Genomic DNA, 24240 nt, shown 5'->3' with positions numbered 1-24240 from the left:
CTACACCTGTTTTACTTCGTCTTAGCTGGACCACCTGTTTCTAGCTTGCCTTCTCTTCTGGCAGTGTCACTGATCTGCGCTTCGTGAATGATTCTGTGCTTTGATTCATGTTGTCTCACAGAAGGTAAAAGTTCCTTATTGAACTGAATAGAGTCTTCTCCTTCATTCTTGCCAGACAGTGTTTTTTGTTTGTGTGGGTTTTTTTTGGTTGGTTGGTTTTGGGTTTTTTTTGTTTATTATGATGTTAGTGAAAGTTTAAGCCACTGTACAGATAGTGACTTTTGGCTCCTACTTAACAAGGGTTTCTAGAGAAGCTGAAAATGAAGATCAGGTAAGATTTTACTTCTGTTGCTTAGTATGTTTTTTTTGTTAAAAGTCTGCAAGAAATGGAGTTCTCTCTGTGTACAAACAGCAAAGTTTTGGTCATAATTTGGCTGTTGGAAAATGTTCTTTTCTGTTGGAGAGAGTTGCTTTTGTTTAATTTTAAAAAACAAAAGAGCCATTATTTCCATTGTTATTAGCAGGTTGAAACTCCATTTTTATTAAGACCACATAGCAGAACTGCATCCTGAGGCTCTCGTAGTGTAGACTTTGCTTGGAGCAGGTTGTCGGTATGTAACAGTAGTTTTAAAGGTCCTGTAGAGGTGAAGTCAAGCTCTTGCTGTAGGACTGATTTGGCAGAAAAATTTTGCTCTGTGACACAAGTGTACGGAAGAAATGTTGAACCTATTTGTTCCTCACTTTTGTGTTCTTTCCCACTGCTGTGCTAAAAGGGAAAAAGATCTGTCAACAAAGATATGAAACGTGGTTCAGTATTTTGCAGCTAACATTTGCTATGTTTGTGTGTGCCTGTTCTCTGTGTGGTCTAAAAAATCTTTTGTGTTACTGACGTGGCTTAAATACCTCTGGGCTGCTTCTTAAGCTGAGCTATCTCTGTCTGACTTGCAGCTATCCAGATCAGACTGTTCTTTTCCTTGATATAGATTGTTGACTCAAGAGTTTCTGGATTCTTATGCTTTTGATAATCTTTATATCTCTGTAGTAAAAAATTTAACTGCTGCAGAGTTGACTGAATTATGCAACAGAACTTTATGTTTAGGTGGTTAAAAAGACAAAATAATATAGAACACTGAATTCAGACTGAGAAACTACAGGTGTTGTAAACACAAAAGTATTTTCTTGAAGCTTTGAGTCCTGGCCCTCTGCCACAGTGAGAGCATTCCCTTCCTTTGTTAATGAATTCAAATCAAACCATACACTAGAGGAAAACTTACACTGAGCGAGTTTGGACATGTTTCAAACAGTGATAAGGAAAGGTATCAAATTTGGTTTTTTTGGAGAAGAACAACTTTGATATTTGAATTTTTTTACAAGGGCAAATTCTTTGAATGAAGTAGTGAGTAAATGTTCTAGGAGATTATTTTTATTGTTAACTCTATTACTGATGCACTCAAAAACAAGAGGAATAGTTGCTATTGACAATGCTTTCAATACGTAATGTAGAACTACAGAGAAGCAAGAGAAAAAAATTGAAATGCTTTTCATTTTTCCTAACTTCTCCTTTGGATGAGGATCAAAGATCTGACTGACATTTGTGTTGCTTTGTGAACCAAAGTGCAGTCCACAGAGTGATACAAATTGTAATATTTCAGTCCTTGATGAACATAAGAGAAAGAAAGCAGTGATGTGGCAGAACTGAAGAGGGATGCCCTCAAGAGACCATTATATTTGTTCCATGCAACTCCTTTAATTTTTCTCCTCAGACTGCAGTTTGTTTTTCCAGAGCTAAAAAAAGGACCATAGGAGTAAAGGTTTTTACTGTCTTAATGTTAGGTAGCCGCCTCAACCACCTTGCAAGAGTTCAGTTAAGATTTAGACCTGGTTTTAATTTCTTAGTGCACAAATAGGGTGATTTTTTTTCTTCAGTAATGAAATGAAGCTATGGATCCTGTGTACCATGAACTGGGAGGACCAGTTGTACAATCAGACCTGAGATACCTGAGCTTGCCCTTGTAGCCTCTACAGGCTTGAGTTCTTTTTGTTCCTTTAAGCTGTTCAGATGCATGGGAATGTTCTGCTGTCTAACCTCTGCGGGTGCTTAATTTTTAAATTTTTTTAGCTACTTTGTGGCCCTCCCTTCCATGCGTAGGTTTCTCTTGGTTCTTCAGCTGATAAGTAAGTTGTATTGTTGACTGCCAGTGGTACCTGAACTTCTCTGTAATTTTGAGTAGTGCACCCTTTGCTATTTCAATTTGACTTTTCCACAGCCCAGAAGGACTTATTGAGGTTTTGACTGTGGTATAAAAGCCAATCCATTGTTTTATTTCTAAAGTAATGATGGGTGTCAGTTTTCTGTAATCTTAATGGAACAAGTTTTTAAGTTTCTTCCGGGTCCCTGAAGAAGTCTTTAGTTTGCTTTTCCCGTACCAGATTCAGTGAAAGGTCTCTGCAGTCTCAGACTTAAATTCAATTGACCTGCTTGAAGCAGGGGAGACTGTTCAGCTTCTGCAATTCAGTCATTGTCACAAAAGGGTTCTTACCAACACTGGAGCATGTGATACATGTATTTAGGTTTTTCCTTAAACAATACTTGATCTCTCATATCTGCCAGTCCTCTCACTAGACAAAAGTCAGTAGGTAAGTGTGCTGCTTTGCTTGCTTGGGGTCATGGCATGGATGACTTTTTGAATCACACAGTCCTGACAACCTGGGTGTTCCTCTAGCAAGTAGTGCTGTGCATCTTTTCAGAGGTGTTTTCAGTGTTCTTATCACCTGTGGGAACTTGTAAATCTTCTAGTTGCAGATAATGAGTATTTGAACTGCCAGGTACCAGTATGAGATCACGAAGATTTTTTTTTTTGCTCTTCTCTCTTCCTCTTTCATGCCCATTTGTCTCTGTCATTAGACATGTATACATAAATGCAGTCCAGAGACTTATCTGGTGGGTACATCCTTTCAGGCTCTTAGTCACTCACTTCGCTGTTCTGTGAGGGTGGCCTCCAGCACTGCCACTCCTTTGGCTAAAAGGATAGGCAAAGACTGAGCTCTTGAAAGCCTGGGAAAGGGAAAGCTGACTTCCTAACGCAGCAAGGCCCAAAGTTTGCCATAATTTTCTGATGGCTGTTTGTTGTAAAGTCAGTGGAAGAGGGAATAACTCCTGCTCCTTGACTGATTTATTTTATTATTTTTCTGTATGTTGAAATCATTCAGTGATTCCAGAGAAGCTGAGTTAAAAATAACTCTTCCACTGTAAATGAATCTAGGAAAAATATTTTACTGAAGTTTTTCTCCTCTTTGTTGGCAGTTTGGAAAAATATTTTCTGGCTAACAGCTTATATGTATTGTCTAAAGTTACTCAGTGTAAAAATGGGCATATGAGGCGGTCCTAAATCTATAATCTTCAGAGACTGGACTCCTTTGAAGTTTGTAGCTTATATGCCTGTTTGTCTTATTTTCTCCTCTTAGTCCAGGTTACTGGATTGTGCTTTTGAGGAACTGAAAGGGGGGGAGGGAGGGCTTTCTGAGCTCTGTGATTGCAATGAGGAGCTGGGCCATAGTTAGCTCTTCTCTCAGAGCAGTTGTCTTTGGAAGGGATGGGGTTTGTGTCCTTGGGTATGTGTACATCTTACACAGATCTGAGAACTCAGGTTACTTGAACTAACATCTATTGCATGACTTTTTAAAGTTTCTGATATTCTTGTTAGTGTCTTCTTTGCATGCTTTTATATATGGTGATGCTTTGATACCCCACTATGTGATTTTGTTTCCCTTTCCCCTTTGTTCAGGGTAGCTCTTGTGATTCACCTCTTGCTCAGGGCTCTGTGTTTTGTCATCATGGTTGGCAACTGTCACTTCTCAGAATGAGAACTGTCTAATGTAATTTGAGGTCCTACTTTCAGCAGGTTGGTTGGACCATATAATCTCAAGAGATTCTTTCCAGTCAAGGCTTTTTAAAATAATTCTGACTTAACTCTTGTACTTCAGTTAAACTCTGCATCAAGAAAGCCTCTGGTCTGAAGAGAAGTTTCCCTCTGAATGCTGTTAAACTCTGCTTGTCTTCCCATCGATACCTTATTAATGTCTTCCAAAAGAAGTGGCAAAAGTGATGCAACTATATAAATCTGTAGAAATTTTGTGCCAGTTGTAGAAATCTGTTTGCTTACAGCTGTACATGCTTGTTTACAGAAGAAACTTCCTTGAGACCTGCTTGTCTGTCTTTGTAGCAATGAAGTAATGTTATGTCATTAGAATCTTGTTTGTCCTGGAGATTTTTATATATGTACTGAATTTGCTCTAGTTAGGGTGTCTGTGCATGCAGTTCTGTGTGTGTAGTTCTCTAGTTCTTCTCTAGCTTTGGAGAAAGAAAATACAAAAAGAATACAGTCCAGCCTAATACGTGATTCAATATAATTTTGTGTGGTTTCTGTATCAGAGGAAGTTGTTCTGATTAATGGCACCATGTGAGTTTTACATTAGATGCAGTGCATCAGGGAAGCCTTAATGTACTCTGGCATCTTTGAATCCCGCAGACAACTTATGGCTATTCATGGAGAGAAGGTAGAAATGGAAGTGGATAAGGAAATTAAATGTTAGCTTGGTCTTCCTATGTTGAAAGAAGAAAAGTTTGTTATTTTCTTAAGGCTCAATGGTTTCATGCAGCTGAATAATGTAAGATTTGCATGAATACAGATTAAATGCATACACCTTACTGTGCCTTACAGCACCTTGCAGCTCATGGGGAAATATATTTTTCCCTTGTTTGTGTATAGAAGTTTACTGTCAGGAAGAAGGGAGGGGTGATGAGAATTTAGGACATTGCAGAAAATGTTTCTAGGAAGTTTTCAGTATGGTATTGTATCCACTCCCTAAAATTCTTCCATGAGCTACTTCGACAACCAGAAGGGACAAGAGACTGCTAAACTGAAAACACAAACTTCTGCCTGTGTGGAGCTTTAAAATCCGTGTGAACGTGAGGACCTTAGTGGGAAAAGAACAAGGATGACTGAATAACTCTTGAATTTGGAGAGTGTAGGGAGGGAGAATATTGTGTCAAAATCAGCTGCAGAAGATGGAGTTTAAGACAATTCCCTGGACTAAAAAGTCATCTTAATTGAAGTCAGCTGTTGAAGTAGAATTAGTGATTGAGTACTTGCAAGTGCTTACTTGTCAGGCAAGTAAATAGGTGTGTATGTCTGCAGGTAAATGAGGAGAACCTTGTGAACAGTGGGCAAAAATGCTGCAGCTGACATCAGTTGAAAATGATGTAAGTCTGAAACAATTCAGCAGTTACTAAACCGTAGGCAGTAATTTCTTAAGTGTAGTCACAATTGAAGTCTGAACTCTTAAATATGTTGTATGCTTATATATTTAGTGTGTTGTTTCTGTCTTAAGTGACTAGATTTATCACAGAAACAGCTGATCAATTAAATTAATGTTGTCTACATTGAAGTAAGTGAATACAAATCTGAAGTCTTAGGCTTAATATTTTCTGATACGTACGCTGAACTCTGGGTTCTGGCTGGCAAGATGTGCAACATGCTGGAAGAAAATGTTCTGAACTTGCAAGGCATATAAACATCCTCCTGTCTTTTTGTTCTCTCCCCCCTACGCCCCCCCCCCTTTGCCTAATAATGACTTCAGGGCAGTAAGTCTGTGCAATTTTGAGGAGCTGGATTACTGCAGCATCATTAAATAAAGCACGGATTTTTTTGGGCTAAAGTACGAGAGAGGAAGGATGCTGACCAGTGTACTTAGCTCAACTCCAAGCAGATAATAGGTATTATAGGGGAGCATTATAGGCAGAGGTGCTAGGCATATCTCAAAATACTCATGAGAGTGCAAGAGTCTGAAAAAATTCTTGCATTACCAAGATTCTTGCAAAGAACTTAAAAAACCCCCAAAACAAAAACCAAAACCACCACCCAAAACAAATCCAAACCAAACAAACACCCCAAACAAACAAGTTTTAGAGCTCATGCAAGTAGATTAAGAAAGCCCTTGTGGAAGAGTTCAGCTCATTTTTTAGTTGTTGTTACTGGTTTGCCTTGTTACCCTATTTGCAGCCCTAGAGCATGCCGGAGTCCTTCAGTTTACTCATTGTCTTTTTCTCACTGTAGGCTATGTCAGGGTTGCTACATTACACTTCTTAGTATCCTTCAGAGTGATTTGGATGCTAAGTAAAGGCTGGTACGGGCTTTTTGTGTCGTTCTCTGTTTTCCCAGTTTGCTTCAAAAACATGGAAGCATGTTAGTCATTTCCTGTTAGCTTTTGCACAAGAAGGTTGAAGGCTTCACTGCAAGTTAACAGGTGGTTTTTGTCTTGTGTTCCTGTAGAACCTTTCCAAGCAATACGTTGACTGTACATTAGCTATAGTGTTTGCAATGGGTATGTTAGGTCTACAGAAATTAATTCTAGTTGCTTTCTTGTACAATAATGAAGATTACTCTAAATAGTAATCAAATAGTGTTTGCTAAAACTCAAGAATACTATGTAGCATAATAAGCACTAGATACCAGTGTTGTTACATGGCTTCAGAAGATATGTCATGGGTTTATTGGAAATGCTGGCTTTTGAAATTGATCCTCATTCTAAGGAGTCTGCTTATGATGAGAGCCCTCTGCAGCCCATGCTTTGGCATCATCATAGCTAGGAATATGGAGTTACGAAACATCAACTAAAAAGGCTTGCGTGCAGATAACTTTGTTAGAAGGGGATCTGAGCTTAAAAATTCTTAAATAGCATTGTCTATTGCGGAAGCATGGAGGTCTGATGGATGGGTGTAGCTTTTTGTTATTGTGGGTATTAGGAAGAATCAGTGTAGTTGAGGAAATTGTCTTAAAATCTGGCAGGACTGCACTGGCACATTCGGCTGATCTCTGCTGAGTTGCACATTTCCTTTGAATGTAGGTGTCTGACAATGGGAAAGAAGAAGCCAAGTGCTTGGAGTGAGACTCAGAGGGACAAGTCTGAATGAGAACAGTTCTGATTTAGGAACCTCTGGGCTCTTCTCTTGTTTCAGGATGTGGAAGGCACAGTTGTGAAAATATCTCTTCATTACTGGACTAACTGGGCTTATGGTATTGTGCGGCTTGCAGTGAGACTTAATGTTTCGATGCCAAAGGTCACAGCTGAATCATGAAGCTGCATTATATTTAAAAGCAAACTGGGAGTCATATGGCAACAAGTACACAGTAAGAAATGCAGTTAAGTCGAGAGGTTTCAATATAGAAGATAACTCTGGGCATCATCTTGACTTGGCAGAGGCCTTACAGGATAAAACAGTTGTCATTTCATTCTTACACGCAGCTGAAAATACCATGTGTATGACAACACATTGTGCTACATCACTTCTAAACACAGACTACTTCAAGTATCTGGCTAACCCTGTGTCATGGTTTAATCCCAGCCAGCAACTGAGCACCAGGCAGCTGCTTGCTCACTCCCCCACCAGTGGGATTGGAAAGAGAATTGGAAGGGTGGAAACTGGAAAACTTGTGGGTTGAGATAAAGACAATCTAATAGCAGAAGCTGTGCATATAAGCAAAGCAAGACGAAGAATTAACTTCTTCCCATGAGCAGGCAGGTGTTCAGCCATCTCCAGGAGAGCAGGACCCATCATGGTAACAGTGACTTGGGAAGACAAGTACCATCACTCCAAATGTTCTCCCCTTCCTCCTGCTGCCTCCTGCTTTATATACTGAGCATGAAGTCATGTGGTCTGGAATATCTCTTTGGTCATTTTGGGTCACCTTTCCTGGCTAGGTCTCCTCCCAATATCCCATGTACCGCAAGCTTCCTCACCAGCATGACTGACAGTACAAAATGCAGAAAAGGCCTTGGCTCTGTGTAAGCACTTTTCACCAATAACAAAAACATCTGTATTATCAACACTGTGCTCTCTTATCAATGCTGTGTTCAAGAGAAATCCAAAACACAGCCCTGTACCAGCCACTGTGAGTAAATTCAAGTCAATCACAGACAAAACCAGCACACCCAGATAGATCAGTATTAAACGAAAGTTTCCCTAGGGAGGGCCAGGATTGCCTGTGTGATGTTTTCTTTAGCTGACTCTTGTGGTGGTGTGTGGAGAAGCCCATTTTCTGACCCGAGGTGGGAAAGTACATGGTTAACCTAGCAGAGGTCCAAGTGAGCACTGCTCCTTGCAGAATGAAACCTGCTGGAATGCACATTTTAACTGGTACAAGATGAGACAGTAGTTCTGTGGCAATGATTTTGTAGTATGACTGAACGTTTGACATTATTACAGTTTCAATGCCAACTGACCTTTGTGCAGAAGGGGACACTACTCCCTCCTTCTAGAAAATGCACAAAATGCTCCTCATTTCTAAGAGTAGGAGGTGTTTTTTGGTTTTTTTTTTTCATTTGGTGTTTGAATACAAGGAAATAAAAAGAGAATGTGCAACAACATTTGACAATGCCTGTGATTGACTTCAGCTGGACCCCCTGGGTAGTGCTGGGCCCTTGGTCAGCTTTTAGCCTGGGTAATGCTCGGCTTTCTTGCACTGCTAGCCTGAAGAGAGTGCTTCAAGTTGGCGATCTCCTCAGCTTGACTGATCTGGCTACATCAGCAAGCTGCCATGATTTCCAGCAGTTGCAAGCTTTTTCTGTTTCATTGTAAATCTCTTTGTGCTCTAAAGTATAAGAAGTTGTAGATTGATGGTGTTACATGTTACTGAAAAGCTTTAAAAGTTTCTGTTGGAATATTGGCTGTGATTAAGGGGTTAGAATAAGAGGAAACAATTGTGAAGAGGGAAAGTTCACCTTTTTAGTAGTAGTAGTGTTTATAGCTTTCTCAACTTAGTCATCAGGACTTCTAGCTAAGAGGTTCATCAAACAACTATATGTTGTAGGATTGTGTATTTTGTGCTTTACTTACATTCTTTCAAGTTCCTAAGCCAAACGTAAAAAAAAAAAAACCCAACCAAACCAATGAAGGTAAAAGTGATTTGTTTATTAATTCTAGTTTCTGTTTTTGCTGTTTGCTGCTGTGTTGGTCCTCATAGTACAAAGAACATGAAAAACTTCCAAAAGATGCTTTTGACTCTGTGATGTTTGGATTAGGATGGAGAGCAATTCTACTGCCTAACTTGTATTTGTATTCAATTCCTGGAAATATTTAAAGTATTGCTGGCATGCTAAGTGTGACCTTTCAGTATTAGGTTGTATTATTACAGTATAACAAGACTGAATCTGAGCTAGCAGAATCCTGGTAAATAATTTCTTGCACTGTGCAAGTGTCTTGATGATATACATGTTCCTTTTAGCATCATATGTGAGGTAATGGTTTGCATAATACCAGTTTATATGCCTGGTTTCTTATGGCTTGCAGTAAAACTGTGTCATTTAGGATTCTTTTTTGCCCTCCCTTCTCCTCCTGTCCCCTTTGTTCACTTCTATAGGCCCTTTTCAGAAGAATAGACAATTATGTTCAGCTATTCACTGTCTTCACTGACAATGCCAGATCTTGAGAGTTATTTCATTGGAGACATTTGAATTTGAATCTGAAGCTGCAGCGTTTTAAACTTTTCCATGACAGACTTCTTGCTTACTGTGCCCTAGATATAATAGGTACCAAATCAGCATATAGAGTACTGAGTTCTTAAACTTGAGTTACTTTTCTTTTTACAGCTTCCTTTTTTTCCCCTGCAAATACCTTTTTTTTTACCAGATTCCACAAAATTAGAAACAGTAAAACTGGATTTGCTGATTGTGGTCCTGTTGCTATGCTCTACATGGAAATTCCAATTTAGCACAGGATACAGAAGTCACCTCTCTTCATTGAGGAATTAAGTGAGGCTTGTTCTTGAAATATGTCTGTTCCTGAGGACTGTGGCTGGGGGCTATGGTAGTCTTCTGTAAATAACTACAAAAATAATATCTGTAGACCTCTAGAAGTCACAAAGCAGTTCCACAAGTTGTAATACAAAGCCATCATAGATTATTTTTTAAAAATAGTGTGCACTCATTAATCCCTCTGTCTCAAATACTTTTTAATTTAGCTCTCATGAGCAAAACTTCCTGATTATAAAGCTAGATCTTTTTTCCTGAATGACTATATATCTTGCCTTATGCAAATGAAAGTTGCATAAATCAGACTAGAGAAAGAAGCTGTTTGGAAAGCACTGTAGTTATGTTATGAATACTGCTGCTTATTCCTGAAATGGGCTTTGTAATCTCCTACAATGAAAGTTAAAATACTTGAATACTGTTGCTGTTTATCAGGCACTGAATTTTTCCTTAATGTTGATAAACACAGATTCTCCTAAAGTGCCCTTGTCCTGTCTCCTTATGATTAGAGAAGCCTGCTAGAAAAAAAAAAGGTGTCATCACAAAATCACAGAGGAGTTTGTAGTTTGGGTTGGAAGGGACCTTTAAAGGTCATTTAGTCCAGTAGATCATCTATATGCTGTATATACCAAAGTCTGGTTGCTCTGTATTAAGGTTCTAAATCTTCTTGAGAAGAACCTTGTCCATGAGTCTTTTAACTAAAAGTTGTTTAAAAGTTTGTCTTCAGTTTTTGCTTAAACAGTAGCATTTTACATTTACCTCTGGGGGTGTGGCAGTGAGTCTTCATGCCACATGTCTTACGGCTCTTCCTCTCTTGTCTTTCAGTGAATGGTAGTGTCTAGAAAGGGTATGTCCCTTCAGGAGAGAGGTGCCAATGTCCAACCGGCCTAATAACAATCCAGGGGGGTCACTGCGACGTTCACAGAGGAACACTGCCGGGGCCCAGCCACAAGACGACGCAGTAGGAGGAAGGTATGATTGCTGCCTATGAGTGTGTTCAAATGTATAACGGTGAAATTGATGTGATTTAGAGAATGAAGTTTTCCACCCTTCAATCCAAGCATTGAAATTTGCATAAAGTCTTTTCACCCCTGAAATGCTACCTGTACTGTTTTTGTGTGAGATAAACTCATGGATAATTCACTGCCATATATTTTCAGCTAGAATAGCAGTAGTAAAGCTATAGGGGAGAAAAAGCTGTTTTCCCTAAATCACAGGTAGTACAAATTCTTTCCCTTTCTCTCTTCCACTGATACTAAAAATATGGTAGGGGGATGACAGGGAGAGTTTGTTACTGGGAATCTGGGAAAATCTGTGTTCCTCTTCTAGAAGAGTGAATAACTGGTACTCCGTTACCTTTGCACTGCATGTAAATCCTGTGCAGCTGTTGAATAATTAAAGAAAAAAAAGGTTTGCCATCATTTAATATGCCTGATGTAGTGAGCAAGTGGACCGGATTGTATTTAAGTGGTTGCCTCTGCAGTGCAGAACAAAGAAGATTCTTAAAACTTTCCTATGCATGACTGTATTATTACTGCCATGAGTGAAGCTTGTATGGATATGTGTTTCTTTAACTTTGTTAAAAGATCAGTCTAATGAAGAAAGGTTGTAGTATGATGGTAGGCAAATCTGTCTATATTCTACTCCCTCAGATATGTTACTGGTGCAGTTGTTGAATATGTGTACCTTGGGCTTGATTTTTTTCTTTTTCTTTTTTTTTGGGGGGGGGGGGGATGAGTATTAAAATATTGCACATCAATGGCACAAAAGTTTTTTACTAGGAAGGAATTGGGCTATACATTTTAATGTGGTGTATTTCTTACTAGTGTAAGCCTAACTGAGAACAAGCTGAACAACTATTGAATGGGTGAAGAAGGCCAACTTATAAGGAACTTCAGGGAGAATTATGCAGCTTCACATTCTCTAAACTAGTCTACTGTACAAGGGGAAGAGCAGATGATAAACACAAGGCTTCTCCCTTGGAGTGATGTGGCATTACTAGGGGAAGTTGCTGCCTTATGTAGCTGATTATTTTGTAAGCTAGAATTGGTTTTGGAGAATGTCTTTTAACAGAGGCATAGTGAGCCCTTCATTCCCTTCTGCCCATTCTATGTTGTCTCTGCATCTTGGTGGATGTTTAAGTTAGATATTTTCCTACCAGCTCTTTCCTTTCACACTAAACTTCACCTGGGGCGAATAAACCTCTCCCTAGAATAAAGAATTGGAGGTGAGTTATTTGGAGATGAGATGGGGAATTCTTCTTCAGATATCGACTGTTAGTTCAGGTTTTACAGCAGAATGCCAGGGAGAAACTCCCCAGCGAGTCAGACAAACTGAAGAATTTTAAGGGTAGCACTGTTTTCTTTTAAGAAAGTCACTCATCCATTGTTTTGGTGCATTGTGATCTGTTATGCTGTCATACAATGATTGGAATTCACTTGTCTTAAATGACTGGACCTCTTCCACTCCTCACCAAATTTTTACCAGACTTCCATGAACAGGAGTGTATTGCACTCTTAAACTGTGTTAGACCTTTATCAGAACCAGAGCTCCTTGCTTAAGTAAAGAGGATGAAAGAAGCTTAAAGTCCTCTTTGAATCTGGGTCTTTTTTAGAACAGGACCTCCCCTGCCTTTGCATCTCTGAACAAGCATTTTGAGCTGGCATAGCCTATAAAGAGGCCTGGTTAAAGCGTGCTGGTTAATACAAAATTTAAAATTAATTAATCTTCTTTTAGCGTCATCAGCATCTTTTTAATAAGGTGCTGGGCAGAAATGGCTATTTTACAAGGACCAATGTAAGATAGATCTGTGAGGTCCTTATAAAATTTGTAGATGACATGGAAAGAGACAGGCTCTCAGATGACTGTTTCTAGCTAGTGCATGTCTTTGGACACAAACCTCACAGGACTTACCCTTCCATGTATCTAGCACGCAGTGGGATAGTATGTTTCGGTTCTGCTGCTGAGCATTATAGAGGGTCTAGCCTTCACAGCTTGAGTTTTCTTTTTATGCCTTGGTGTAGTCCAGTGATAAACACTGCTTTGGCTGCTATAGTTAAAAAAAACTCAAACCCCAAACAAACACTGAGCAAAAAACAATGCACCTTTTCTTACATTAATGGGTTTTTTGGGATGACTGAGACAATTTATTTTCACTTTTTCTTGAATTTGTCATCAGTAAAAAGTGAAACTCTTCAGTTTCAGCTGTGAAATCACTTAGAATAAACAAACTGTGGAAAGACTAGTTTCAATAATACGCTAATATTGTGCAAGTAACTGCGAACTTGAGATATATCTATGTTAGTATTTTAGTTGGAGCTGGGAATATTCTTTTGAAGCCAATCAGTCATCCTCACCTGCTGTGTTTTGGCTAATGTGGAATGGTCTTGGAGCACTTGAACTGGAATCTTTTTGGATGAAACTGAATTGAAAGTTGTGATCTATGAGAGCAGTGTGTGTATGCTGGTCACTTGTGGTTGTAATCTGGGATGCTTTGAAGTAGAAATCATTGAAATGCAGAGATGGTGGACACTGATCCTTAATGGCAACTGTCTTGCTTTACAGATTTTCTTCTGTTGATCCATACTACTTACTGATGTTGTACAGACAGTGTGAGATTTTATTCAGCCACTTTATTAGATCCACTTCTTTCTTACCCCCCCCCCCATAAACAACAAACCAATATACAAAGATGAAAAACTCCCAACTCCCCCCCTTCCTAATAAAAAAAAAAAAGAGGGAATTAGACAGTAATGTGACTCTGTAGAGGGTTGTTGCTTCATGCCTAAAATTAGCCACAAAGTTTGTAAGCAGACTTAAGGGCCACACCTTCTGAAGTTGGAGGTTATTTCACTTTGGTCATAGATATGCAATCATAACCCTTCGAGCAAGGGCAGGTTTCGATACTGTCTGAACTTGTGTACTTGATTGCATTTCTGCTTTGTATAAATAGCTTTCTCAATGCTGGAAATGCAGCAGCTTTTTTCTTAAAGCTTTCTTGTGGCTGAGGTGCATGCATTTTCAAAATACAAATTAAGTGACGAGAGCTTGAAGAGTTTATGCTGTTTGTCACTCATAATTTCAGACTTGAATGTGAAGGCCAATAATCCAAGGTAACCGTGTTTTATGGCCAGATGGCCTTGTAATAGCCTTAGAGTTACCTCGATCTCTTTTATGGTCTGACTGGAGTGAATGCAAGAGACCTTAGTTGATAAAAGTGTTAAGAAAGGGAGTCCGGAGAATGATAGTGCTGCCAAGCTGAAGTACTAATCTGTGTCTTTCTATAATCTTTGATACTTTTACGGCTTAAAGGTCTTTTGTTAAAACTTTGCCAGTTTAACTTGCTGAGCTGCTACAGTTCACTGTCATGAAGACCTTGGAAATTCCAAACTTCTCTTGGGTCTATTCTAAATGCAGAATCTCCCTCCTGTTACATCGAGTATTGACAGACTGGCTTAACCTGGAAGCAACAATGCAAGCCCAAGTTCCTGTAGACTGGGCTTGTTTGATGTCCCCATAACATCAGTACTTGAGTCACAATGAGCAGGGGATGCCTGTAATGGTTTTCTGCTGGAGTTTTACCAGCAATTTCACACTCAGCATAGTAACTTGGTAGGAGCTTTGAGTTTGATTTTGAGGTGCATCTGTTTAAAAATACAAACAATGATACCAGGCTCAAAGAAGTATAGACAGACAGATGCTGTTTATATCCAGTTTGCGCTGTAACAGTGATGTGTGCTTTTCTCTAAAAGAGGAAAGGGGTCTGTATTTGAAAAGGGATATATAAACCAGTGAACTGGTGGTGTTGTGTCATTCCTTCCCCCCATGTATGCATGTAAACAAATTGGCCTTGGTGAAGTTGAACTAATGTGATTCTTCACTTTGTTGTCAGTAGTGATGTTGCAATAACTTTGTGCTTTGGATGAACTTCAGCTCTTGTGGGTACTATAGTTTTTACTGGTTTTACTACCATTTTGAAAAGTGTTTAGTGTTTACTTCCTAATTTAGAATTACTTTTATGATGGCACCTTTATAATTGTGCAGCATGAGCCTTGTCTGAAGTGTCTCTTGGAGTGCTCTCCTCTGAAGGATGACTCCTTGCAGGTTTGTAAGGAAGCAATAATGATGCTAAAGTTTCCCTTTGCAGCAGTAAACCAAAGCAGATGCGTTAATGAAGCTTTCTTTTCATAGGGGGAGGAGGAGGGGGTGGAAGGTACTTACTGTCATTTTCTCAACTGTATATTGATGTTGTTACCATGTGTGTTGAAGAATTGTGCCCTCCTGGCTTAGTTCCCAGTCATGCCATAGGATTTACTTTGAATGGGAGCAATTTGGAAGTGGTATTGTGAGGCACACAATAAGATCTTTCCTGGACATGGAGCAGTTGATTGTTCCTTTCAGTTGTGAGCAATGTTTTACTATGTTGGTATAGAGTAATGGAAGTGGTCCCATGTACTAGAACTTTTTTACGAGAGCTGCAAAAAATTCTTTTTTTTTTTTTTAATAAGTGGCATTAAATTACAGCAGTGCTTATCTTTTAGCATATTAGTCTTATGGAATCTTCAGGAGTATCAGTATTTAAGCAGGATATCACTTTGACATAAGTGACTGCTATGCAGTTGAGTTATATATGGAAGTAGGATACTTTATAAGCAAATTTTAGTGTTTTGGAATAAAATATGTACACGTTCGTGTGTATTTGGAATTGAAGGCTAAATGATAAATGAGATTGTTGTTGACTGCTTGTAGGATTTTGGTATAGGCAGAAAGAGTGCTTTTGTCAGTTATACTGCTTTTGTTCTAAACAGGATTTGGTTTTGGACCAGTCTTGGTGATATGTTAACTGGTAAGAACTTACCTAAGACCTGTAAAAAACTAAATTATGATGTTTGAGTTGGTGGGGAAGACAAGTGGAGTATTTCTGAGGAGAGAAAGTAGGTGTTTTTCCACAGCATTTTTTCATCTGTGCTATTGCTTTTTTCTTAATCTCATTTTTGACAGAAGTAAAAGGATGGTTTTTGCAGACTTTGTTTGGAAGCATTTAATAGCTCTCACTCTCAGCTGCTGAGGAACATGACTTAGATTAAACACTTTGTTTATTAACTAACTTCAAAAGGTATGTTGTGTTGGTTTTTTTTTTTTTTTTTGAATATGCTCAGAGTAACTCTCTGAGAACAGGTTCTAGTTGGTTCTTTATTATAGTTTTGCTCAGGGCTGGCATTTTCCACCATACTGTTTATATAACAGAGCAAGCTAAATGGTGGTTAGCTTGTCAACTTCTGTATGTGTGTTACTCTAAACTTTGTTTGCCTGTGTATTAAAATGTGCATCAGCAGACAGCTTTGCCCAGTTGAATGAAGCCTTGGAGTTGTTTATGAAACTGTCTTTATGTTTGGGGAGGGAGGGAAGGAAAACAAAAAACCCCTACAAAACAACTTAAAGGTCCAGCAAGAGCTCAGTCTTTCTGGAGCAGCCCCTTTCTGGAGCGGCCCCTGAGAGTGGAAATGGACAAACGCAAGCTCAAATATTTAGCTCATCATTTTTTGTCATTAATGAGGAACTCAGTCTCTCAAAACACTTGTTGCTGGAATGAAGATTCTTAATGAAAATGCTCATAACTGTATTAATGGAAAAGACTGAAGAGCTTGTAATGGTAAGTTACAAGTGAAAAGCCTTGGATTATGGACAAATATACATGTAGTTTACAATCTTAAAAAACCCCCAACCTTCCAGCTGTGCATGTATCTTTTTTAGCACTTGATTGCTCTTCAGGCATTGCTCATTCTGAGCTCTACAGGCTATTCTACCTACCTTTGTATGAGAGTTAACTTCTTTAAGGAGATCTTAAGTAAACTGTTACAACTTTAGTATAAATTGGGAGAATGATACTTTTTAGTTGGCGTACGGCTTTTTACGTTAATCCTGTAATCAAATTCTCAATCTTCTTGCTCTTGTATAAAACTTGGAGAGTTCATGTCATATTCCTCTTGACTGACATGCTACTGCATGCACAGTTGCCGTTGTATTGCGGACCTTCTCTTTGCAATATATGCAAGGTGAGTGATTAAACTCAGTGAGAAGTGAGAGCACAGTAGGTTTGAAAAAAATTCTCTTCAGTTGTGACTTCCCATTTGTCACGTTTCTAGAGTAACCTTTTTGCACAGAAGGTTGTTTGTACTGATAGTTTGATGGATAAAGAAAGCAAAGCAGATGCTAATACTCTGCATGTATTCATGATCCCTAAGATATGGTTGTAGCTTTAATAGTCCACACAAATTGGACATTGGTATGAAAGTGTCCTTGGAAATCTTGTAAGAATCCAAAACGTTTAAACATGGAAGGGGAGAAACCTAAAACAAGTGGAAACTCCTCAGTGCATGTTTTGCATGTATTGCTTTAGCAGTATTTTAGTTGGAAAGTTCTTCAGTTACTGTGTTTGGTGAATATCTAAAGCAAAACAAAAAATCTTTATGGGAAAGTAACCTTTTAAAATATACTTCAGAATAAATGAATCCTGATCAGTTTAGCTTACATAAAACCCAAGATTCCTGCCAAGTGTAAATTATGTAATAATGTCTGTTACTCCCATAACAAAAACATTTCATGGGGAAAATTAAATTTCACGCCTTAATCTTTTGTTGGGAAAAGGAAAATCCAAACACTCAGGATTAGGTGAAACATTCCCAAGTTTACCTTGATGGAGTTTGTTATTGTGACCTAAAGATATAACACTTTTATTTCACTTGCTTTTGATAGTAAACAAGATTTCTTATAGTATGATAAATAAAATTAATTACTGGAGTATGGAGAAGATGCTGTTAATTTAATCTTTCCAGACTGTCATGCTCTTAGATGGGGCACAGAAAATGTTGGACATGTACTGTCTATGTGCATTCATCTGAGTAACTGACTAAATGAGAATAATTCAGAAGCAGGAAAGTTATCACGAAAAACAGTATTTATTTTGTTTTGACTCTAAGCAAATTACCATGTAGTTATCATCCTTATGGTTAGACTTGGTACTTGTTTTCTACTGAGATTCAAGTTTGTGTTGAAATCCTGAAGAGGATCGGGAAACTTTCTGGTCAGTGTAGTATACTTAGCTCTGCCTGTTCTACTAGACTGGCATTTCATTGGAAGAGAACCTATTTCAAAGCTTGTGGAACTCTTACCACTTCCACTTAATCTATTGGCCTAAACTTTGTGATGTTTGGGGTCATGGGTTGGAGCGGAACACTTAAATTGGAAGTCCACATTCCTCTCCACCCTCTGTAGCTTTTGAGGATGTTTGCAGAGCTCATCTCACAGGGTATCTAGACCTGGGTTTATAGCATATGACCATGTAATTGGCAGTTCTTTAACTTTGAAACATTGCTTCTTTCAGCATTAGTAATAGACTAGTTTGAGGTTTTTCGAAGGTTAGTGATTCATGGGGCTTCTGTATAGGTAGGATATGTGCAGTAAAGTTTTCCAGGTGACAGCTGAGTCAAAAGTGCATTTTATCTGGGAAGTGCAAGTGAGATGTCTCTTGCCTTAGCAATTATTTATACTGTCCTGTTTTAAATGCTGATGAGCGCTCTCTTCTGAGTCTTGCAGATGGTGATTCTGAGTGGGTTTCAAGGTAAATGTGGAATAAATGAAGATGTAACTTAAGTCTGAAATTTTATCCATGGTGTATAGTATTATCTTTGTCCTTCAGTCAGAGTTCCTACAATGAACCATTTTTTGCATGCAGCTGAATGCTGCTTAGAAGACCTCTTACAGCTTATCTATGTGAAACTCGTTCCTGTCTCTGACATTGCAAGTTTCCTGTCTCATTTGACTGCCTTCATTGGTGGTATGCATTTCTTCATTCCTCTTACTTCGACTGTTACCAAACAGCTCTCAGTCCTTTGAACTGATAGATCTGCAGCCAGAAAATAACTGGTAGGGTTGAGCTTTCCTACCAAGTGGAGCTGGCTGCATTCCCATTCTGAGCACTTGATTTTTTTTTTTTTTTTAACTGAAGAGCAAAGATGTAAATACTCATAACTGTATAAAGACTTAATGCGTGGAATCTTGAGGTAGATGAGTATATATCTGTTTTTGAGATCTTTGACAGGTGCTCTAGTCTTGTGCTTTACTGTGCTAGCTTAATGCTTAAGTGAATAATTCAGTAATCTTGCACACCAGAAAGATCTGAATTTATCTGCAAAACTCAGGTGTGAGAAGATGTTTTATTCATTTAAAATGACTAAATAATTGTGTGCTTTGCAAAACAATTACACTGGTAGTGATTTGTAACTTCATCAGGTGATTCTTTTGAAATGCTGCTTTAATATTAGGAGCTGATGTGGAAAGGTTTGTAGCTGTAAATTAATATTTGTAAATGGTCCAGAAATAAACAATATTCTACCTACAGGTCTGTATCTTGGAATCCTGATAGCTTTCTGTTTTGACTTTCTACTGACAGGTCACATTTAGGGCAGGCAAAACATAAGGCACATAGCCCTCCTGAGAGTAGAAAATCTATTTCAAAGACACCCAAAGTGCAGTCTAATACTACTTCTGAGCAGTCCAAGGGACACTTTTCTAAAAGGTAATTGTGCTTCATATTCATATGTTAACTAGTGTTATCTGCACTTCAAAACTGTGTATAATTACTGAGTTATACAGAGTTCTTATAAAACATGTGACTAATAGATATTTAACTAATCTAGGTATTGCTTTCACTGGATATATTTCAGGGTTTCAATTTCTGTTTGTGTTTTTTTTTTTCTAATTCACCAACTAAGAGCATTCCATCAGTGATGGGGAGGAAATGATTTCTGCATAACTAGTCCTGGAATACTTGCAAGGTCTTTCTCCCCTTCTTCTGCTTCATATTGGGAGAAGATTGCTCAAGGGGGTTAGAGCAATGTCCAGTATGAATTGAAACATGCAATAAACTAAAGTAGACCTGTGTTCAGGGTAATCATCTTGGTTTTGTGTGTCTGTTCTGCATATGCTTCCACTATCTACGCACTGGAACAGTTTTTTATCACATAGAAGAGAATTTTGCCATTTTTGTGTGTGATTCACTACATCAATTTAAAGATTTGATGAGAAACTGTCCTTTCTTTAAGAGTCTTTCTTGAACTAGAGTCCAGTTATGACTAGTTATGCATTACTGAACACTCCTTACTCTCTTGTGGAACTAATATTCTCAAACATTCAGTTAAGTTTCATGGCTTGATTTTTTTTTTTTTGTTTGATTTAATCAGTTTGACATACTGATATATGTAAAAGTAAAATATATTCAAGTTATAACTTCCTTTTTAGAAAGGTGGTGTATTGTGCTTTTATTTTGCAATCTACTTAGTTTTTATGCTAGCAAATATGTGTGATATAACTGTTCTCATACAAGCATGTGGGGGTTTTTGTTTGCTTCAATGTAAACTTAACAGTGTTTCTTACATGCAGTTTCCTTTATTATTTATTATTAAAGAATGGTAACGTTTAGCATGCAAAACTCTTACAACTGTGAGGCTTCTTGAGTTCAACTCTAATGCTGTTCCTGCTTACTTCTACAGAGGCTGTAGTTCATCTGCTGTTTTAATACCACAAGAAGATCCGGAGAGAGTCAATACTTCAGAAAAGCAAAAAACGGGGCAAGTGCCTAAGAAAGACAATTCTCGAGGAGTTAAACGCAGTGCTAGTCCAGATTACAGGAGGACCAATTCTCCTAGCTCTGCTAAAAAACCCAAAGCACTTCAACATACTGAAACTTCCTCAGAAACTAACAAGCCACATACTAAATCTAAGAGAAGACACTCAGACCAAGAGCAGCCCAAGTCTACACAATTGCCATCAACAAGCAAGGCTCACACCAGAAAGGGTGGAGCTGCTGGTAGCTCCCGAAGTCAGAAAAGGAAAAGGACAGAGAATCTGTCTTGTATAAAGAGTGGGTCATCAGTTGAATCAACTGGCACTGAAGAAAAGTCAGCAAAAGTCTCCAAGCTGGCTTCAAAATCGGTGACCTCAGCCAAAGCTGGGTGTAGCACCATCACCGATTCTTCTTCTTCAGCTTCCACCTCCTCCTCCTCTTCTGCTGTTGCCTCTGCTTCTTCTACTGTTCCTCAGGGTGCCAGAGTGAAACAGGGAAAGGACCAGAGTAAGGCTAGACGTTCCCGTTCTGCATCCAGCCCCAGTCCAAGAAGGAGTAGCAGGGACAAAGAACCGAGTAAAACAGGTGGCTCTTCAAAGTTTGACTGGGCTGCTCGATTCAGCCCAAAAGTCAGTCTCCCTAAAACAAAACTGTCTCTACCAGGCTCTTCCAAGTCGGAGACATCAAAACCTGGACCTTCAGGACTACAGGCTAAGCTAGCAAGTAAGTCGTTCTTTTGTGGAAGAATAAACACATATGTTTTAAAATCAAGTCTTCTAAACAAATCCTCCTTTTTTCAAGCTGCTTGGGATCTTCCTAGAAAAATTAACTTTTAGTTATGTTCTGCTAAGTTAAGCTGTGACTGAAACTATTTACAGCTAAAGCAGACTATTTAAGTTCAGTCAGTGTTCTGTAAATTTAAGTTGCTTCTGTGTCTTGCAAATTGATTTTCAAAATAAAATACATGCAAAATAATTGGATGTTGTGATGGGGACATATATGTTATAAAACATTGATTATATTCCTTTTGTCAGATTTTCCCCCCCCCTCATTTTCTTAAGCCTTCTGTTCTGAAGTGGGAATGATAAATGCTGGAAAACAAGTAGATCATATGTGGTTTGTTCTTTCAAACTTAGTTTCCTGATTTTTCCTTGTTGTGAGAATCTGTGATGTTTAAGAACAGTAATGTTGTAAATCTGGTGTACGTAGTGCTGGGGATTAGTCACTTTATCTTTTAAGTTGTTCTTACAAAGTATGGCTTCTTTCAGGTGCTGAGTTTGAATAGCAGCTACTGTTCTTGAACATGATCACTGAGAAATGTAGGCTGTTTCCAAGCAGAGCACCTGCTTGCTAGTATGCAGATATGCTTGTAGCTCTGTCTTGACCAATTTTTTTTTAAAAAATGTGTTTTGCTGCCTTTGTGTACTGAATGATTTATTTACTGCATGTATTCTCTAAAACTTGATGTAAGAGGTTGGATTCCTAAACTTGCTTACTGTTGTTCCTTTACTTAGGCATGATCACAGGTAGCTTGTCCCAGCTGGGACACATCCATAGCTAATACTAATGCAGGAAATAGGTGAAATAATCAAAAGCAACTGGGTGTCTTCCTGTATAATCAACATAGGTCAATTAAATTTAACAGGTGTGTTTTGGATAATGTGCATGACTGGAGTATTGATTCTGGAATGACCTAGCCTAACAGATGAAGAATGGCATTTGGGAAGGAGAGAGGAGTTACTTTACAGCAAGGTTTTTTTTTTGTTTTTTTTTACCTGCTCCATGATTCAGGGCTGCCAGGTGATGAATTCCAGAATAAAAACTCTGAATTTGCACAGGGTGGAAGGAGAGGGAAGTGAGTAGAAGTCAGGTAACAATGGGAATGACCAACAAGTTCTGAGCTAAGTCAGGCTACAGGCAAAGAAGAAAAGGAACAGAGAGGAGAAAGCATTGATCTCCAACAAGTGGACAAGAAGATGAAGGCAGAGAGCAATTCATGTGATAAGTTACAAAACTTCATGAAGGAGTGAGAAGGGGAATGGTGGGATAGCACAATGGGGGGGGTGTGGGGGGGGTGGTGTTGTGTACCTTGAAAAACAGCTTTGAGAATGTGAGCCTAAACTGTCACTGCAAAGACTGTACTGAGAAAGATGCTTTGACTTAACTTTCAGTTCATAGAAGAGCTAAAGGTCTTTTGCCAGAAGATGTTGAAATATATGTGACAAAACCGAGCTGGTAGGGACTGTAGGGGGGTGTGTGTGTGTGTCTAAAATGTTACTGCTAAGGGGCACAAAGCATGGTGAGAGATTCTTCTATATGCAATAGAGATCCAAGTAATTTTCTGTAGATGACATTTCAATTTGAGGGAGGGGAAAAGTACTAACAGGTGATATTAGGAAGTCCAAAATGCCTTTTTATTTTACTATCGATTACAGCAAAACTTTTTCCAGTAAATATCATTGATTGCCAAATATCACTGTAAGAGCTCAGCATAGAACAGAAGTCTTAAGCTGTGATATTTTCAAACAGTCTCAGTCTTTCGAACAGTGCTCTCTGACAGCAGGTTGAAGTGATCTTGGAATCAATAATAACTACTGTTAGCTTAGTCGTCTCCTAAAAAAGGAGAAAGCTTGTGTGACATACTTCAAATTTGTCCAAAGAGTTTGAAATTGTGTTTTAACAAAACACACATTTTGCATAATGCTGAGAAGCGTCATGAAAATATGAAGAAAATAAACCAGCAGGGTAGGTTTTTGAGAAAGAATGGGTAAGTTCAAATTTATTTTCTGTAGCAGACCAGTAGCCTTAGAGGATAAGGGAACAGAAGAAAGCTGTGTCTCACACAAATATTAACACCCTGGAGCTTTCTGAAGTGGGAAGGCAAAGAGTGATCTAGATGAAATTGAGGTGTATGCCTTTCTACCTGGAAACAAGCCCTTAGAAGTCATAGTAATTCTGTGTAGAAACTAAAAGCTTAAACTTAGTAGGCTTTTGTAGGTGTATATATTATGAAACGCATTTGGAGAAGTCTGAAATAGGGCTTATAGTATTAGTGGGATATAAACAAAAAAGCAAACGTAACAACTGCAAAAACTTCAGAAAAAAATGATGGGTGGAAGTGGTTCTAGGAAAATAAGTGGGAGGAGAGGGGGGATTATTCAGGCTAACAAAATCATAGAATGGTTTGGGTTGAAAGGGATCTTAAAGATCATCTCATTCCAAACCCCCTGCCACAGGCAGGGCCACCTTCCACTGCATGAGGTTCTCAAAGCCCCATCTGATTGGTCACGTCTATATAAATGCAATGCTGTTCTCTTGTGGAGATGATGCAATTCAAGGAGTAGAAGCAGCATTGTTAGAGGTTGTGATCTTTGAATGAAAAATAAGAGCAGCTGCTCTGCCTTACTCTATTGAAGTGAAGAATGAGAAGCATGGCTGCCATCTTTGTAGAAGTTTTTCACATGCTTGAGAAGAATGAGGAGACTACCCTGAGGTTTCTTGTCCAGTCCTCCTGGATAGGTAATAGGTATTAAATCCAGCCCAGGTGACTTTGTGTGTTAAGCTCTACACAGAAGTCTCTGTAACAGAGCAGTGACATCACTGAATAACAACTAAAGAATATGTTGGAATAATAAAATAGGCTAGACTAAAGTTTTTCACATCTATTTGAGTAGTTGAATATTTCTTCACGGGGAGAAAGGGGGAAGAGAGGAAGAAAGCAAGCTTCTCATTTGCTGTTGTGATTTCACTATTTTCACGTCCTTTTCAAGCTGTATCTGTTGTAGGGGCTTCTTAAATGTTGCAAATCG

General features: G+C 38.6%; 1 protein-coding gene across 8 annotated transcripts in view; it reads left to right on the top strand.

Annotated features, from left to right (window-relative positions):
• TRIP12 (thyroid hormone receptor interactor 12) overlaps nucleotides 1–24240 on the top strand; it is a 79891-nt gene that overhangs the window by 16826 nt on the left and 38825 nt on the right. For 6 of the 8 annotated variants that reach the window (XM_048314751.1, XM_048314755.1, XM_048314754.1 and 3 more), the window contains exons 2-4: nucleotides 10633–10779; nucleotides 19259–19384; nucleotides 20358–21154. In XM_048314751.1, coding sequence (XP_048170708.1) covers nucleotides 10682–10779; nucleotides 19259–19384; nucleotides 20358–21154 — 1021 coding nt within the window. In that variant the 5' untranslated portion in view covers nucleotides 10633–10681. The remainder of the gene's footprint in view (nucleotides 1–10632; nucleotides 10780–19258; nucleotides 19385–20357; nucleotides 21155–24240) is intronic. The other 2 variants (XM_048314757.1, XM_048314756.1) reach the window with 1 other exon arrangement.

The sequence above is a fragment of the Corvus hawaiiensis genome, chromosome 10, assembly GCF_020740725.1.
Source record: "Corvus hawaiiensis isolate bCorHaw1 chromosome 10, bCorHaw1.pri.cur, whole genome shotgun sequence".
In the NCBI taxonomy this organism is placed as follows: Eukaryota; Metazoa; Chordata; class Aves; order Passeriformes; family Corvidae; genus Corvus; species Corvus hawaiiensis.
This window is presented reverse-complemented; position numbering and strand designations above follow the sequence as displayed.